General features: G+C 45.1%; 2 protein-coding genes and 1 long non-coding RNA gene across 3 annotated transcripts in view; 1 reads left to right on the top strand and 2 right to left on the bottom strand.

Annotated features, from left to right (window-relative positions):
• The window catches only part of MTOR (mechanistic target of rapamycin kinase), a 124,432-nt gene that overhangs the window by 52,513 nt on the left and 53,203 nt on the right, over positions 1–18,716 (bottom strand). The gene's annotated exons all lie outside the window — the stretch shown is intronic.
• Positions 1,511–17,499, bottom strand: LOC122708092. The gene is made up of 3 exons (XR_006345002.1): positions 17,476–17,499; positions 17,437–17,438; positions 1,511–1,661 (listed from the first exon to the last, which is right to left on the bottom strand). It is a non-coding gene; the product is annotated as an uncharacterized LOC122708092 (long non-coding RNA).
• On the top strand, positions 10,118–16,246 carry ANGPTL7 (angiopoietin like 7). Its single transcript, XM_043924198.1, has 5 exons — positions 10,118–10,901; positions 13,177–13,277; positions 13,852–14,046; positions 14,728–14,926; positions 15,132–16,246. Exons 1-5 carry the CDS (start codon positions 10,532–10,534, stop codon positions 15,299–15,301), a joined length of 1,035 nt encoding a protein of 344 aa, XP_043780133.1. The 5' UTR covers positions 10,118–10,531; the 3' UTR covers positions 15,302–16,246.

Here is an 18,716-nt window from a genome sequence, read left to right as displayed (position 1 = left end):
TTGGTTGCTCAGGCACAAACTGGCTAAATTTCTTTAACATTCTCAGAGAGTTACAGGCCATTTCCCATTAGTGCTGCCTAAGTCAGGGAAGCTAAGGCCCAGGCCAAGGGGATGCCTCTCAGTCCCTGGGCAACTGCACACGGACTTGCCATCTTGTCCTGCACCCTGGCTGGGATCTGTCTCTGGTGAAGATTGATTCTGTACAATTACAAGGTAATGTCTGTGTGATTCCCCTTTGCAAACAGGCAAGATCTGTTAGGTTCCTGGATTAATTATGGGGAACACGGCTGCTCAGACATACGACATGTTACTTTCTCTGTCTTTCACATGAACCTCTGTGTGTGGCCCCTCAGGCTGTGATGAGGGTTAACTGACAGGCCAGGCCCATGCAGGGTCATGCTATCACATATGCCATTCATACAGGCCTTCAGAATAAACAGGGGCAGGGAAAACCCTACCCCAAATGCCCTGAGGCCCTCTCACTCATCTTCATATGTAACAAAAGAGGTTGCTACTGTTTGCTTTAGTCTCTAACTCTTTTGCGATCCTACAGACAGTAGCTCACCACTCTCCTCTGTCCATGGAATTTTCCAGGCAAGAATACTGGAGTGGGTTGCCATTTCCTTCTCTGGGGGATCTTTCCCATCTAGGGATCGAACCTGTGTCTCCTGCACTGGCAGGCGGATTCTTGACCACTGAGCCACTGGGGGTGAGATGCGAACTGATGATTTCGAGGGACACAAAGTGATTACACAGTAAAGACGCTACTTCAGGTTATTGGTTAAAAAAGAAGCCCGAACCAAATGATCTCAACTCTTCCAGTTCTCACTTTCTTTGACTTTATAACTAAAACCTATGGAAGAAAATGTTAAAGCAGGAGAGAAAACAATGCCCTGCAATGAAGAACTCACCATGATGAAGACTGGCAATGACCATGGAGAGAGATTCTAAGCCTCCACAACACATGCTTATTTAGGGGCAGATAATCTTCTGCTGGGAAGTCAATCTTTCAATTGGCAAGTATCTCTTTTGTCCCAGGCTTTGTGCTAAGTGCTGGATGCTAGAGCTACTGTGGTAGATGAGCCAGGGCAGGTCTCTGCTTTCACAGAGCTTACAGATCAGGGAAGTAGATAAGCAAAACACAAATAGAAATAAGTGCTGTGCAGGTAAACACCCTGAAGAAGACAGCGCACAAAGATGGAAAATAGCACAGAGTGCTATTTTAGATTTAGGTGGGCAGGGAGGTTTTTCTGATGAAATGATAATCCATCACCTAAATTAATACTACTTCAGATTTGCTAGATATGGACTATGTGTCAGACACAATTCAAAGTGTTTTATAGCTCATATAACTCAATAACAAAAAAACAAACAACCCAATTGAAAAATGGGCAGGAGACAAATAGAAATTTCTCCAAAGAAGACATACAGTGGCCAACAGGCACATGAAAAGATGCTCATTATTGCTGATTATTAGAGAAATGCCAAGTCAAAACTGCAACAAGGTACCACCTCACACCAGTCAGAATGGCCATCATCAAAAAATCTGCAAATAATAAATGCTAGGGAGGGTGTGGAGAAAAGGGAACCTCTCACACTGTTAGTGGGAAAGTAAATTGGTAAAGCCACTATTGAAAACAGTACGGCGGCTCCTCAAAAAACTAAAAATAGAGTTGCTATTTGATCCAGCAATCCCACTTCTGGGCATATATCCAGATGAAACTATACTTTGAAAAGATACAAGCACCTCTATGTTTATAGCACCACTATGCACAACAGCCAAGACATGGAAATAAATGTCTATCAACAAACAAATGAATAAAGAAGACATGTAATACTGCATGCAATGAAATATTACTCAACCATAAAAGGGATGGAATGATGCCACCTGCAGCAACATGGATGGACCTAGAGATTATCACACTAAGGGAAGTAAGAAGTTGCTCCATCATGTCCAACTCTTTGTAACCCCACAGACTGTAGCCTGCCAGGCTCCTCTGTCAATGGAATTTTCCAGACAAGAATACTGGAGTGGGATGCTATTTCCTTCTCTTAGGGGATCTTCCTGACCCAGGGATCGAACCTGGGTCTCCCACACTGCAGTCTCTTTACCATCTGAGCCACCGTGGAAACCCCAAGGAAAGTAAGAAAGAGAAATACAAATAAGTGTATCAACAAAATGGAAACAGACTCACAGACATAGAGAACAGACTTGTGGCTGCCAAGGCGAGGTTCCGGGGAAAGGAAAGATTGGGAGATTGGGAGTAGCAGATGCAATCTATTACATACGGGATGGATAAACAAGGTTCTACTGTATAGCACAGGGACTGAGTGAAAGTCGCTCAGTCGTGTCTGACTCCTTGTGGACCCCATGGACTACACAGTCCATGGAATTCTCCAGGCTAGAATACCAGAGTGGGTAGCCTCTCCCTTCTCCAGGGGATCTTCCCAACCCAGGCACTGAACCCAGTCTCCCGCATCAGGCACATTCTTTACCAGCTGAGCCACAGGGAAGCCCAAGAATACTGGAGTGGGTATACTGGAGAAGCCTATTCCTTCTCCAGCGGATCTTCCCAACCCAGGAATAGAACCGGAGTCTTCTGCATTACAGGCGGATTCTTTACCAACTGAGCTATGAGGGAAGTCCATGTAGAACTATAGTCTATATTCTGTGATAAACCATAATGGAAAAGAATATGAAAATGAATACATATATGTATAACTGAGTCATTCTGCTGTAGAGCAGAAATTAACATAGCACTTTAAATCAACTATACGTCAATCTAATTTAAAAAAGTGTTTTAGGGGCATTATTTATTTTTAAAGAAACTTTCTGACTGAAGTACAACATACAATACAAGAAAGTATATACTTAATTGTATAGCTTGATAAATTATCACAAAGTGAAGTTACCATTATAACTACAAACCAAACCAAGAAACAGAATACAACATACTGCCAGCACTGCAGAAACACTCAAGCCTTTTCCCATCACAGTTTCCCTCCTCATCCTCAGAGGTAGCAATTGTCTCACTTCTGACACAACTGGTTAGTTTCACCAGGTTTTGAACTCTATATAAATACTTGTCATTATGTTTACAAGATACATCCATGTTGCTGCATGCCATGGTAGCTTGTCTTTTTATTGCTGAATAGTCACTGTATGAACCCACCACAAGTGAACTATCTTACTGTCGATGAAGGTTTTAGGTTGTCTTCAGTTTGGGGCTATAAGTGACATTACCACAAACGTTCCTGTTTGTGTCGTTGCTCATATTTCCATTGGGAACAAACCTCGTAGTAGAACTGCTGAGTTTCAGGGCATGTTCAGCTTCAGAAGATACTGCCAAATGGCCATTGTACATTGCCAGTGGGAGGACATAGGAATCTCAGACGCTCCACATGTTTCTCAACACTTGGGATTCAGTGTTTCCCATTTCAGCCATTTGGGCTGGTATGTAAGTTGCATCTTATAGTTTTAAATTTGAGCTTCCCTAATGACTAATGAGCTTGAGCAGTTTTTCATGTGTTGACTGGCCTTTTGGATATAATCTTTTGTGAAATAAGTACTGTTCACATCTTGCGCCCATTTTTTAACTGGCTACCTTTTGTCTGTTTGTTTGACAAGAGTTCTATATATACTCTGGATATAGTACACACAGAGGAATGTACAGGAAATACCTCATTACCTTTACACTCTCTTCATGATGGTTTTTGGTGAAAAGAGATGACTCCTTGTATTACATGTGATAAAGTTTTCCTTTATGGTTAATGTTTTTCAAATCTTCTTTAAGAAATCTTTGCTTATCCCCCAAATGCTGAAGATAATCTCCTATGTTATCTTCTGGAAGTGCTCCTGTTTTCACATTTAGAATGTAAATCTCCAGAACTTGAGGATTTGGGTGTGGAATGGGGTGAGGGCCAAGAACCTTTATCCCCCACGAGGCTATGGAGTCGACCCAGCAAAGCTCACTCTTCTGTCATAAACCAAGAGCTGACAAATGTGTGGCTCTGTTGTGGGACATTCACGTCTGCTCCATTTATCTGCTCATTTACCCTGTGCCAATACCACACTGACCTAGTCACTGGCTGCAGCTTTAAGATAAATCTTGAACCCTAGTACGGTAATGCCTCCAAATTTATTTTTCTTTTTCAAAACTGCCTCAGCTATTTTTAATCTTTCGCTATATTTAACTTAGTCTTCACAAAAACCCTGCAAAACAAAGTAGTTATAATTTTTTTAAACTAACATTTTTTGGGGGGGCCACATTGCATGGCATGAAGGATCCTAGTTTCCCAACCAGAGACTGAACCTGGTCCCCTTGCAGTGGAAGCATGGAGTCCTAACCACTGGACCATCAGGGAAGTCAGGAGTAGTTATAATTTTTATCCCATTTCATGGAGTGGTCAACTCAGAGGTTAATTTGCCCCAGGGTCATATAACTATCAAGTGATGAGAGGGATTAGAACCTAGATTTATCTGATTCTAGACCTAAGACTTAGAAGCCCTTCAGATACTGCTTCCTTAATCCTCAAGCCAGATGAGCCCTTCTGGGCATTTAATATGAATGAATTATAATGTTAAGAAATTCCAATGTTCTAAGCCACCAACTTCCAGTTAAAAATCTTGTTTGGCAACTACAAAGAGCCACTGTCCTGGTGAGACTCAAGAAAACAAAGCAAGAAGTAAAAGCTTCCTGGCTTTCTCCCACAGCCCCCATCTCCGGAATACAAGGGCCCAGGGGCCCAGTGCCCCTCCACTCCTCCAGCTTTCATTCTGGCCACCACTCCTCTTCCTTCTCGCCCCCCATGCCACTCTTGACTACTTAGGTTGTGTAAGCCCAGGCTTTTCATATAGCTGCACTTTGCCTCAGGATGTTCTCTCCAAACTCTGGCTACCTCTTCCTTAAAAAACAAAACAAAAATAAAAACAAAAACACCACAAACTCTGGGTATCAGGCCTTCCAGAACCTCATCTGGGTTGGGCATTCCCTCTCTGCTGTGTCCCCGACTTTAGCCTGTCAAACAGCCCTGTAGTTCAGCCGTCTGTCTCTCCAACTAGCCTGTGAGACACGTGAAGCTTCAAATTCCTAAAAGGGGTCAGAGACAGACTTTTTTTGCTAAGTGCTATAATTACATGGTAGACTCTTAAGAGGAAGTCTGAAAGAAATGGTTTCTGATTAGTCCAGGGTGCACTCTTGAGGTGCATGTGTGTGAGCTCAGTCATGTCCGACTCTTTGAGACTCCACAGACTGTAGCCTGCCAGGCTCCTCTGTCCACGGGATTTTCCAGGCAAGAATATTGGAATGGGTAGCCATTCCCTTCTCGAGGAGATCTTTCCAACCCAGGGATCAAACCCGCGTCTCCTGTGTCTCCTGCATCGGCAGGCAGATGCTTTATCACTGTGCCACCTGGGAAGCCCACACTCTAGGTATGAGAGGCAAACTAGGAGGCTTAGGGAAGAGGTGGCCATACCTTCTGTGATGCACCTGGGCTTTGGTCTGAGAAAGAAATAGGACTAAGTGGTAGATAGGTCAGGATTAAATGGCCACATGTAGAAAGGCAGCTGTGGCTCATAGAAGACTTCAGAAGTAAAACATGACCATGAGCACACAATTCAACTAAGAACAAGGCAGGTTCTTCTGAGATGAATTCATTCAACAAACTGAAAGTCTGGCACTGAGGGCAGCTGCCCCTCCCTCACCAGTTAGGAAGCACGGTGTAAGAGCAGGCTGGGGCAGGAGTACACTGAAAAACAAGGAGTCTCTCCAATAGGAACATTTTCAAGAAAATGAGATAGGAAGTCCACACTGGGGTAGAAGGAAAGACCACCTCTAGGCCCTCCTGAGCTCTGGACTCCCCAGGCTGCTCAGATACCTCCAGTCCTTGGTGCCAGCCCAAGGTAGCACAGCCAAGAATGTAAGATAGATTGACTGGTTGGTTGGTTGGTTTTTTGGCTGTGCCCTGTGGCACGCAGGATCTTAGTTCTCTGACCAGGGATTAAACCCAAGCCCCTGACATTTGGAGCACAGAGTCTTAACCACTGGACTGCCAGGGAAATATCCATAAGCTTTACTTTCATAAACATCTTTCCCAGGAGCACCAAACTGACCCTCTTTCACCACCAGAAAAATGGAGAAGAGGAAAACTGTACAGTGTCCAACCCAGGTTTCCATATTTTCTTAATTAATTTCCATTTCTTATGGCCACTCTGTTCACCAAAGGGCAAAGAAAGGATTAAAAGCCTCTCAGAGAAGGGAAAACTCTAGTCTTCCACATTTGTTCTGGTTTTCTCTACTGGCTTAGCTGTACTCAAAACAAGGACTTATTTTTCCTTCTTTTAGAAATTCAGAATCTAGGACATTTAGGGTTGTGGATGTTTTGGAGAATAGATCTTCTGGCATGGGATATATGCCTAATTAGCTATTTTTCTCAAAGGAGGGGGGCGGGGGGGATTGAGATTTGGGCAGTTTAGATAATTTAAGAAAATCTTCAAATAAAAAAAGCTTCTGTCTCCAACTTATGCCTTATGTTAGAAATAAGTTTCCAGAAAAGAGATGTCAGAGAGGAGGTACTCATGCTAAAAGTTCCTACCTTTCCTGGAAAGGACTGCTCCATGGGTTGCTAATATGAATGACTTCAGAGTGCCTGAAGAACTATGGACAGAGGTTTGTGGCAATGTACAGGAGGCAGGGATCAAGACCATCCCCAAGAAAAAGAAATGCAAAAAGGCAAAATGGTTGTCTGAAGAGGGCTTACAAACAGCTGTCAATAGAAGAGAAGCGAAAGGCAAAGGAGAAAAGGAAAAATATACCCATCTGAATGCAGAGTTCCAAAGAACAGCAAGGAGAGGTAAGAAAGCCTTCCTCAGCGACCAATGCAAAGAAATAGAGGAAAACAATAGAATGGGAAAGTCTAGAGATCTCGTCAAGAAAATTAGAGATACCAAGGGAACATTTCCTGCAAAGATGGGCACAATAAAGGACAGAAATGGTATGGACCTAACAGAAGCAGACGATATTAAGAAGAGGTGCTTAAGAAGAATACACAGAAGAACTATACAAAAAGATCTTTACAACCCAGATAATCATAATGGTGTGATCACCAACCTAGAGCCAGACATTCTGGAACGCAAAGTCAAGTGGGCCTTAGGAAGCATCACTATGAACAAAGCTAGTGGAGGTGATAGAATTCCAGTTGAACTATTTCAAATCCTAAAATATGATGCTGTCAAAGTGCTGCACTCAATATGCCAGCAAATTTGGAAAACTCAGCAGTGGCCACAGGACTGGAAAAAGTCCATTTTCATTTCAATCCCCAAAAAAGGCAATGCCAAAGAATGCTTAAACTACTGCACAATTGCACTCATCTCACACACTAGTAAAATAATGATCAAAATTCTCCAAGCCAGGCTGCTTTATTGACTATGCCAAAGCCTTTGATTGTGTGGACCACAATAAACTGTGGAAAATTCTTAAAGAGATGGGGATACCAGATCACCTGACCTGCCTCTTGAGAAATCTGTATGCAGGTCAGAAAGCAAGAGTTAGAACTGGACATGGAACAACAGACTGGTTCCAAATTGGGAAAGGAGTACATTGTCACCCTGCTTATTTAACTTATATGTAGAGCACATCATGAGAAATGCTGGGCTGGATGAAGCACAAGCTGGAATCAAGGTTGCCGGGAGAAATATCAATAACCTTCGATATGCAGATGACACCACCCTTATGGCAGAAAGTGAAGAAGAACTAAAGAGCCTCTTGATGAAAGTGAAAAAGGAGAGTAAAACAGTTGGCTTAAAACTCAACATTCAGAAAACTAAGATCATGGAATCTGGTCCCATCCCTTCATGGCAAATAGATGGGGAAACAGTGGAAAACTTTATTTTCTTGGGCTCCAAAATCACTGCAGATGGTGACTGCAGCCATGAAATTAAGACACTTGCTCCTTGGAAGAAAAGTTATGACCAACCTAGACAGCATATTAAAAAGCAGAGACATTACTTTGCCAACAAAGGTCCACCTAGTCAAAGCTATGGTTTTTCCAGTAGTCATGTATGGATGTGAGAGTTGGACTATAAAGAAAGCTGAGCACCGAAGAATTGATGCTTTTTCAACTGTGGTGTTGGAGAAGACTCTTGAGAGTCCCTTGGACTGCAAGGAGATCCAACCAGTCTATCCTAAAGGAAATCAGTCCTGAATATTCATTGGAAGGACTGATGCTGAAGCTGAAACTCCAATACCTTGGACACCTGATACAAAGAACTGACTCTTTGGAAAAGACCGTGATGCTGGGAAAGATTGAAGGCAGGAGGAGAAGGGAACGACAGAGGATGAGATGGTTGGATGGCATCACCAACTCGATGGACAGGAGTTTGAGTAAACTCCGGGAGCTGGAGATGGACAAGGAGACAGACACGCCTGAGCGAATGAACTGAACTGATTCATTTTTTGGCCAGATATGAATATCTATTCATAACATTTTTCTGTTTGGGCAGGAGAAGTGGCTACTGGAAAGAATAAACAGAAAGCTGGCCAGAAAGCCGCAAAGCACCTTTTTTCCAGGATGTTCTCTACCAAGACAGCAGGGTCACATGTGATGCCGCACAGGAGTGTGTGACACATGGTTTGAGCTCAGAGTCGTTTGCTGGGTAGGAGATCATCTTGAAGATGCTAGTGGAGTTTAGCAGACCCTGGTGAACCTGGTGTTTGTGGCCAGGTTCACCACAGTGAAGTGAACACCATGAGCTAAGGCTGCCACAGCCAGACATATACCAAGAGAGGGCAGGGGTGGGCTGACGGCGCTGGTGCTGAAAAAGCCCTTTTGAGCAGAGTGACAACTGCCACAGGGCCCCAGCAGCACCCTCACTCCTAGGCAGGCACAGAAGACAGGAGGTAAGCAAACCAACCCTGATCCACCTGATCCACTCCTGCTTTTTGATTCACAGGGGGGAAAAAAAAGTGTCTGGTAACTCCACCTGCCTGAAAAGAAATGACTTTCTGAGAAGCAGAAGCCCTGACTAGAAAAGAGCTCTGGGCATCACGGCAGGAAGGAGGGCCTGAGGCCAGACCTCACACTCGTGTGTGAAGGGGCCACATGGAATAGCCACAGAACACACAAGAACTTGGAAATGTACCTGGAAATGATAAGCGTATGTTCCAAAGACAGTTACCATGTACACAGAGAGGGACCTTTGTTTATATTCTTAGTGAAAAGCTCATTTTAAAGATTTAAAATGTGCTGAAAACCCAGTCTTTTCCCCTTTTGTTTTCAAAGGAGGAATTTCCTTTAAATACAGGACATGAAAAATTATAATATCCCCATTTTTAGGGATATAGATCATATATAATGAATCTGCAAACCATATTCCATAGGAAAAGGGAAATGAGACTCTAGACGTGCATTATTAGGCCATGGGGATTCTTTTCTCTACATTTTAACATACTTTCCAGGTTTAGAACCTGGGCTGTGGCTGGGCCTGTTTCTTGTTCTGCCTGAAGACCATGGACATGCGGATGCCCATGCAGGTACCAAGTCCTGTAGGGATCATGCCCTGCGTTTTTGCCCCACTGTCATCGCTGACACATACGTGCCAACACTGGCCCACTCTTTATTGAAAGAGAAAGTATGTAAAAAGACAGACAACTGGGTAAACCTTGTGAGTACAAACTTCAAAGTCCTTTTTCACTTCCTGAGAACTTTACTTTATCCTCCTATTTCTAAAGCTTTTTCTATGTTAGAAATATTCAAATGTGAGATGGCATTAGATCCTAGCCAAAAGAGGGTTTTGTAAAATACTGAATGCTGATCTGAGAAAGGAATAACCAGCCTTGTTAAAAGCACACTCAGAAGGATGCCAAAATAGACTAGAGCCGTGTATAAACAGCATGGATTGCATTAATAGGTCTCCCGGGGTGAGTGGAGAGTCTTATCCCCACTCTCTTTGCCTACCTTGTGCTCACCCCGTGGTTATGTAACCTTTAGAATGGAATCTGGAAATTCTTCTGACCCTGCCCTGCTCACTGATAGAGCTGAGCCAGTGGCTGGCAGGGGCACAATCTAATAGGCAAAACTGGAAACACACGAACTCAGTCCTCTGGTCTCGGCCCAGAGACTGTGCAGGCAGGGAAAGAAAGACGCGCCCCTGTCTCTCCCCTCCCCTCCTCTGGCCTAAGTTTGCACTGACTTCACCCAACAGGCACCTGACCCTCCCAGATGAGCTGGGAGGGGCTAAGGCGCCAAGCTCGGCCACGGTAGGGGTGGAGGTGCAGCAGCAAACGATATTTAAGATGCTCAGTTTGTTGAGCGTTCAGACTTGGGAAGAAAAGCTACGGGCTACCCAACTGAGCTGCACTTTCGGAAACGCGAGTTTTGAGAAAGGCAAAGAAAGAGCAAGGAGAGAACAGCAAAGTGGTAAGTCCATCACGAGCCAAAGTCTTAGGTTCTAATTTGCTGCAGCTTTGTACACCTCAGCTAGGCACAACTAGGTTCCCCCGAGGAGAGCCTTCCTCACCCAGGCCCACGAAAGATGCTGAAAAAGACTCTCTCGGCCGTGGCGTGGCTTGGCATTTTCCTCGTGGCCTTTGTCAGCCACCCAGTTTGGCCACAGAAGCCCCCTAAGCGCAAGACCCCGGCAGAGCTCACTGCGGCCACCTGCTGTGAGGAGGCAAAGGCGCTCCAGGCCCAGATCGCCAACCTGAGCAGCCTGCTGAGCGACCTGGGCAAGAAGCAGGAGAGGGACTGGGTCAGCGTGGTCATGCAGGTGATGGAGCTGGAAAGCAGCGCCAAGAGCATGGAGACGCGGCTCACTGAGGCTGAGAGCAAGTACTCTGAGATGAACAACCAGATCGGCATCATGCAGCTGCAGGCAGCACAGACGGTCACCCAGACCTCAGCAGGTAAGGAGGACGCAGCCTCACGCTGCTTGCCACCTCCCCCTCACACAGCTGAGTGCCTCCCATCTGCAGCCCTGCTTCTAGGTGATGTGGTCAGAACGCTCCCTGGGGTTTCTCGTGGAATTTAGTTTCTTGGGTATGTGCCACCGGCTCTGATTTCTCTTTTGCAAGGGCTTACAAAGTATTTGTTTTGATTTCTAAGATGCTGTAAATTTACCCAGGTCTCTCTTTACTCCTGCAATATTTCGGCATATTGAAAGTATGAATCGCACATCCTGCAGCACAGAGAGATCAGGTGGTCTGCCCAGAGTCACACAGCCAAGTCTTAGAAACAGAGCTCATGTATCGACAATCAGTCCATTTCCTTGCCCAGAGCTGACCGGCTGTCCCCTCGGTCCCAAGGAAGTAGGAAGGAACACCAAAATCATAACATCTCTAGAAGCAAAGTTTTACCAAAAACAGTCTTCTCGGGTTCCTGGGCTTTAGTGGGCTGGGCAATAATGGAACTTGGCTGTCCTATTGGCCAATCTCACTCTTCTCATTGGCTCAGAATTAAAGTGCACAGACATTGCCCAGGGCATCTAAGGAGTCCTTTGTGTTCAAAAAGGACTGGTTCCTCAAGGTTCCTCAATTCTGCATTTCTATTTTTTTCTTCCCCACAATCTTAAAATTGTCCCCAGTCATACAGGAAAATTTGCTGAAATTTGCATTTTTCAGTAGGCCCAAAATAAGATACGTTTACTACTCTTTTCTTCTGCAAAACAATTCTTGGTTTCTAGTTAGCTTGGCTCAGACAGGCCAGGTGAATTTACTGTTTAGACAGAAATTTGGTTTTCTGAAAATATCAGCAAATTATTAGTTACAAGGAGCAGAGTCTATAGACATGTCATTTCTTACTGACACAAGAACAGAGTAAGTCACTGGTAATCCTTAGTTCAAATGAAGAAAAAGTTTTAACTGGAAATTAAGCCTAAAAATTTTGTGTAAATCACTTTCTCAGTATGTACTTCCTCACCCTCAGCTTGGGATAAGAAAGGTATTTTCAGGCCATTTTTCAGACAAGTGAGTCCTGATTTGGGTCTGGGAGATGAAACAGATACGCAGGTGGCCAGGGAAGGCAGAGGAACCTGACCTGTACCACCTCCAAACAGGTCAAGGAGCTTCTTGGGTGTCAAGTGCAGCTCCCTTGCCAGGCCTCATCCTCCTACTGCCCAGGCCCTCATTCCTTACTTCCCTTCTCTACTAGCAGGTGTGGGGGCACCTTTACACTCTGTAAGGAGTTAGTCTCAGAGAGAGCAGTAACGGGAAGTGAAGAACTCTGATGGTGAAGACAAGGGTTTCCCATTTCCCCTCTGCAAAGCACTCTGCCTCAAACAATTCCCACAGTGGAAGAGTCACCATCTGCCAACCGTGTCCTCTTCTCGAAGGCTGAGTGCAGTGATCACCAAGAAAAGAACTCCCAGAGAGAGAGGCAGGGAGCATCTCCTGGCCAGGCAAGGGTTTCTGCTTTCTGATCCTATCTGGAGAGGCTGTCCCTTCCACAGTGCTCTATGATATTCAGAACAGGAGACACAATCCATCGTAAGGCACTAGCCCCCAGGGCAATTGAGGAAACATTAAAATCAACCCCAGACAGAAAGCCAGCCTGCCCAAAGCTCTCATTTCCTTGTTTTAATAACAGTGCCAGGGGAAGGCCTGCAGGGGTTCCTTAGACTGTCTGCATTTTCATTTGTCGAGCAGTGTTGGATTAAGGTGGAGAAGATAAAATTATAAATCTTTGCTAATAAGGGACCTGGTAAGCAGTAGCCATTACCTCTGAAAAACAACAAAACAAAAGAGAAACAATAAAACCAAACCCTCCGAGATCCTCACAACTTATCTGGGAATAGAGGTTTGCTGTCCCAGAAGTTGAATCCATTAAACAGTAGCATCTGTCAGTGGCCCTCACGCATTGTAACGACCCCAGAATTCATGTCCTAGAACCACAGCAGGATAATTTACTTCAGCACAAACCTTAAGCCTGTTTGTACTGTTGTGCAACTCAGGTGAAGGGCTTCCCTACCTCTCAGCCCTATCACCAGTGAGGCCAACGCATGCCTATTCCAGACCTCCTGATATCCATGTCTCCCAAGTCTGGACGCTGCGCAGGAATGAACACTCCTATGAATTTCGTGGTAGATGGAAGTCTCCCTTTTAAACTTTCAGTGTAGATGTAGCAGGGGTGTGGCCAGCCCTGGAACCTGGGCCCTGACGCTCACCCTGTGGCTCACTCCTGCAGATGCCATCTACGACTGCTCATCCCTCTACCAGAAGAACTACCGCATCTCTGGAGTATATAAGCTTCCTCCCGACGACTTCCTGGGCAGCCCTGAGCTGGAGGTGAGGTCATCGCAGCCCACTGCCTGGGTTCTGTCATCTCTTTTCCACCCACTCAAAGGCTGGGGACAGCAGGGCTAGTCAGTCTAAAGAGCGGGAAGCTCAAGACAGGGATGCAAGCACACCAAATACTAGACAGTGATCTAAACACTCCATTTACAGGGGGAAAAAGTCCAGGCATCTGTTTGGCTCCTTCACATCACTACCAACACTAATCCTTCTGATGTGCTCAGATCACGTTCTCACCACAACCTACGTGCTGCGAAGTCTTGCCACGGCCCATGGCAGTTGCTCTTTAGAGGAGAAAACAGAGAACATGTAGGGAGCATGTCAGAGGATCTGGATGCTTTCCCTTCAAACTCTACATGCACTTGCTCTCATCCTCAATTTTGATCTTTCTCAGCAAACCGCCAGCCTGCCCAGCTTGCCAATACTGGGGAGAATTACTACCTAGTGAGCCAGTGGCTGTGGAATGGCATATGGCCATCAACTGGGGGCAAGAGAAGGTGAGAAGCCATGCTCAGGCTCATGCTGCCTGTCTTGGCGGGTCCTGACCAGGGCGTCCCCTCCGTTCCAGGTGTTCTGTGACATGGAGACTTCAGGTGGCGGCTGGACCATCATTCAGAGACGGAAGAGTGGCCTCGTCTCCTTCTACCGGGACTGGAAGCAGTACAAGCAGGGCTTTGGCAGCATCCGTGGGGACTTCTGGCTGGGGAATGACCACATCCACCGGCTCTCCAGGCGGCCCACTCGGCTGCGCGTGGAGATGCAGGTGAGCACGAGGCGCGGTCCCCAGGACGGGACCAGGGCTGCCACGCCCAACTCCGCACAACTCCGGGGGTGTCATTCCTACTCCTTTCCACCGTCAGCTGGGATACTTACTATGGTGGTTTTCCTGCAGGTTGCAGTACAGTTGAGGAAGAATAGGTTTTTTTTTAACCCCTGTATTTTTCACAGAAGTGAGGCTGCAGGTACAGGAGAGGCCAGACTCAGGCCAGAGCAGAGGAATCCAACAGTCAGCTGGGCTCAAACACTGGTCCCTGCCCTGGCCTGGGGTATCAGGACCTCTGCAAGCAAACCTTATTGGTGTCAGTTGGTGATCTTCCTTAAAGGCCCTGAAGCGTCACTATATTCTCAAGTTACTCTTATAACACCTCAGAGTAGGATACAGCAAAACTCAGGTCTACACTTCACAGACAGAGGAAGAGAGAATGAAGGGGAAGAGAAAGAGAGACTAATCAAGCCGTATGGGGACTTAGGAGGGAAGTCTGATCTAGGACTCTTGCTGTCTGATTCCCAGGTTAGTGTGTTAAACCAGAGACAGACAAGTAAAGTCGTGCTACATTCCCTGCAGTGAGAAGACGGATGGCTGTAGCTGGAGAGAGAGAAGAGGGGCAGGGTGGTATGACAGGAGGCGCTGCCAGTTTTTCTAAGGCTCTGCCTCCCCTGACAGGACTGGGAGGGCAATACGCGCTACGCCGAGTACAGCCACTTTGTTCTGGGCAACGAACTCAACAGCTACCGCCTCTTCCTGGGGAACTACAGTGGCGACGTGGGGAATGACGCCCTCATCTATCACAACAACACAGCCTTCAGCACCAAGGACAAGGACAACGACAACTGCTTGGACAAGTGCGCCCAGCTCCGCAAAGGTGAGAGTCCGGGTCTGGAGGGGGGAGTTCAGAGGCAGGGCCACAGTCCTGCTGGAGGAGAAAGAGTGGGTTTTCAGCTGCACAGTCAGTTTTCTGGCTTTGTACTCCTTTGTGACACTGACCCTAATGGCTTCAGGACATCCCTGCTGCCCAGGGTGTCAGTGGTCTCTGAGGACACTGGAGCACTGACTGTTTCCCGTCGCAGGTGGATACTGGTACAACTGCTGCACAGACTCCAACCTCAATGGCGTCTACTACCGCCTTGGGGAGCACAACAAGCACCTGGATGGCATCACCTGGTACGGCTGGCACGGCTCCAGCTACTCCCTCAAACGAGTGGAGATGAAAATCCGCCCGGAAGACTTCCAGCCATAAAAAGGGGACTGTTCTGGAGGAGGACTGGAGGAACCGGAGGCTGGGAAAAGGGCAGAGGAGGAGAGGGAGGGAGTCTAGAAAGGGGAGGGATGGGAAGTGGCCTATCATCTTCAAGGAGAGGGAGAGTTTCTTAGGAGGACAAGACTCTGTGCTGAGGATGTTAAAGATAGTGGGAGGAAGTATTTAAACGCAACAGGTCCAGACACACACTTCTCAGGGGGCTGGCCTGAGGGGGTTCCCTGCCTGTCCTGACATAGCAGCAGCTTCTTTTTTCCACACAATTTTTCTGTGGAGGAAAAATAATTGTGAGTTCATTTTAGCCATTTTCCCTGAGGCCGAGGTGATGTGAGGGCAGAAAATGAACTGTATTATTTTGACTTTCTTGGGTGTTAGAGAAAGGAGTGAAGTGGGTGGTGGGAGCGAGGGGCTTCCATTTTTAAACCCAATGAAATTACCTTCGGTCTACACACTTTTTTTTTTTTTAAAGACAAAAACTGTTTGGCTGGAGGTGAATGGACCTAAGCTGGAATTGAACGGAGGAGGCTCCAGGGTTCTGGGCCCTGCACTGGTCTCTGAGCACCTCCCCTGCTCAGCCTCGATCAGGCGCAGCACTGAGAGGCACGGAGTAAGCCCAGTGGTGGCAGGAGCTCAACTGGAGGGGAAGATAAGTCCCTGTGGACACTCGCACAAAACTGACTTAAAATTTTCTCAGTCAATACAGATACATCTATTTTTATTTACTTTATGAGAAAAGGGATCAAAAAGCTTCCTCTTTTATCTCATCTATAAAAAAATGGCCGAAACAGGAAGGTAAATGGCACCATGGTTAATAAATAATTCATGCTGCATATAAATAAGCATTTTGCTCTGTAAAAATAAAATACTGTAGTTTGTTTTCAATGTTCAGTTTTTTCTTCCTTCTACAATAAACTCTTTTAAATTGTGTTCCTTTTAAAATGATTACTGTTACCACTGAGGGCATGGTGAAGTTTTAAGTGAAAAGTGAGAGTGAGCCATGAGAAAGAGACTCTGGGTGTGCTGCAGTCTTCAGGGAAACCCAGGGAGGAGCAGGAAGCCGAAGACAGAAAATCAAGGGAGAAAAAGGGCAGCAGGAGCTTGACGAGGTCAGACTCTGGTCTACCCCCCTGACCCCCACAGGGGCCAGGGCCACTGCCTGGCTTCAAAATATTCTGCAAAGCAACACTCCTACTTTCTACTTGAGCAAACTTATATACATAGAGGGAAAAAAATATCTTTAGTCTTAGGAGACGCCAAATAATTTTGACCTTCAGGAAGTAATTTTTCTTTCCCAAAAAGAACCATTCTCTTGAACCAGTCAGGGTAAGGTAAGCATAATTCTCTAACTCACTATTTTCTAATGTACCTAGGGTCCTTTGATTGTTGGGAACCCACTTGACCTTAAAACCAAGATCATCAGGATTTTCAAAGAAGTAAAGTGAGTAGAGAATAAATATACTGAAGCAGGGCTTCCCATGGGACAGGCAGTCAGACAGAAACTTCCTGAAGCAGGCAAGGGATCTAAGATGCTCAGAAGCGGGCACAGTACTGCTTGGAGAGAGGAGAAAACGATTAGAAGGAGATGAAAAGAAGGAAGAGTACAAGATGCTTAGAGCAGAAGTAGCTAGTAATTCTCTCTCATGAACTATATACCCCACAACTAAAGAAAACGGAAGCTCTAGGCAACAAGAACTAAAATAAGTAAGTGGGACTACCTCAAACTAAAACGCTTCTGCACAGCAAGAGAAGCAATCAAAAAACTGAAAAGACAATCTACAGAACAGGAGGAAAATATCTGTAAACCATAATACTTGGGTTAATGTTTAAAATATAGAGAGAACTTACATGACTGAACAGCAAAAAAGCAAATAATCCAGTTTAAAAATGGGCAAAGGACCTAAATAGTTCCTTTTTCCAAAGAAGACGTCCAAATGGCTAGTGGGTACATGACCAGGTGCTCAGCGTCACTAATCACCAGGGAAAGGCAAAGCATAACCATAGTGAGATACCAACTCACATCTGGGAGGATGATGATTACTAGAAAGACAAAAGATAGTAAGTGCTGGCAAGGAACTGGAGAAAAGGGAACTGTTTGTGGGAATGTAAATTGGAATAACCACTATACCAGTCTGGCAGTTTCTCAAGAAATTGAAAACAGAACTACCATGTGATCCAGCAATTTTTCACTTCTGGGTTCATATTCAAAGGAAACAACATCACTATCTTGAAAAGATATCTGCACACCCATGTTCACTGCAGTATTATCCACAATAGCTAAGAGACGGAAACAACCCCAAATGTACTTTGGGCTTTCCTGGTGGCTCAGTGGTAAAGAATCCACCTGTCAATGTAGGAGACATGGGTTCAATTCCTGATCCAAGAAGATCGTACATGCCGCAGAGCAACTAAGTCCATGTATCAGGACTGTTGAGCCAGTGCTCTAGAGCCTGGGAGCCCCAACTACTGAAGCCCGTGCGCCCTAGAGCCTGAGCTCTGCAACAAGAGCAGCCACTGCAATGAGAAGTCTGCACACCGCCACGTAGATCAGCCCCAGCTTGCCACAACTAGAGAAAAGCTGGCACAGCAACAAAGAGCCAGCACAGCCAAAAACAAATAAATACATAGCACGTGTGTGTGTACATATATACACACATATATAATATGTACTATTATTCAGCCACAAAGAAAGAAATTCTTCCATTTGTGATAACATGGATGAATCTGGAGGGTATTAAGCTAAGTAAAATAAGACAGAGAAAGACAAATAACATATAGTATCACACATGCAAAATCATGTTTTTAAAAGTGATTTCATAAAAATAGAGACTAGAATGCTTGTTGTCGGGGGACAGGAGAATGGGGAAATGTGGAGATATAGGTCAAAGGGCACAAACTTTCAAGATGAGTAAGTTTTTAGGATCTAATGCACAGCATTAAATCTAATGCACTATAGCTAACAAAATAGTTTTGTATATCTGAAATCTGCTGAGAGTAGATCTTAAGCATTCTCACCACACATAAAAAAATCAGTCATGTAAGGTGGTTATGTTGATCTTAGTAATCATTCTATAATGCATATCAAATCATTATGGTATACATTTAAATATACACAATTATATTTGTCAATCATTCCTCAAGAAAGTTGGGGGGGACAAAGTACCTATATTATATTAATCAAAACCTATAGTTCTTGAAATTGACTCATATTTATATAGATATGAAACTGAATAACTGAAATAAAAACCTTTTTGTGGCAAAGTTAATGTCAAAAAAAAGTCACCGTAAAAAAAACAAAAACCAAAACACCAAAGCCCTAATTCAGCATCTGTGGTTTACCTCACCCTTCTGAGAAAATGTCTGAGAGATGAGAGAAAGCAGGTGGAAGGAAAACACAGAA

Source organism: Cervus elaphus, chromosome 14 (assembly GCF_910594005.1).
Source record: "Cervus elaphus chromosome 14, mCerEla1.1, whole genome shotgun sequence".
Classification (NCBI taxonomy): Eukaryota; Metazoa; Chordata; class Mammalia; order Artiodactyla; family Cervidae; genus Cervus; species Cervus elaphus.
This window is presented reverse-complemented; position numbering and strand designations above follow the sequence as displayed.

Excerpts from the sequence above, each read along its gene's own strand:
- ANGPTL7 (XM_043924198.1), top strand. The coding sequence starts at position 10,532 with ATGCTGAAAAAGACTCTCTCGGCCGTGGCGTGGCTTGGCATTTTCCTC. Across the intron at positions 13,278-13,851 it reads TGGGCAGCCCTGAGCTGGAG|GTGTTCTGTGACATGGAGAC; the intron begins GTGAGGTCATCG and ends CCTCCGTTCCAG. Across the intron at positions 14,047-14,727 it reads GGCTGCGCGTGGAGATGCAG|GACTGGGAGGGCAATACGCG; the intron begins GTGAGCACGAGG and ends CTCCCCTGACAG.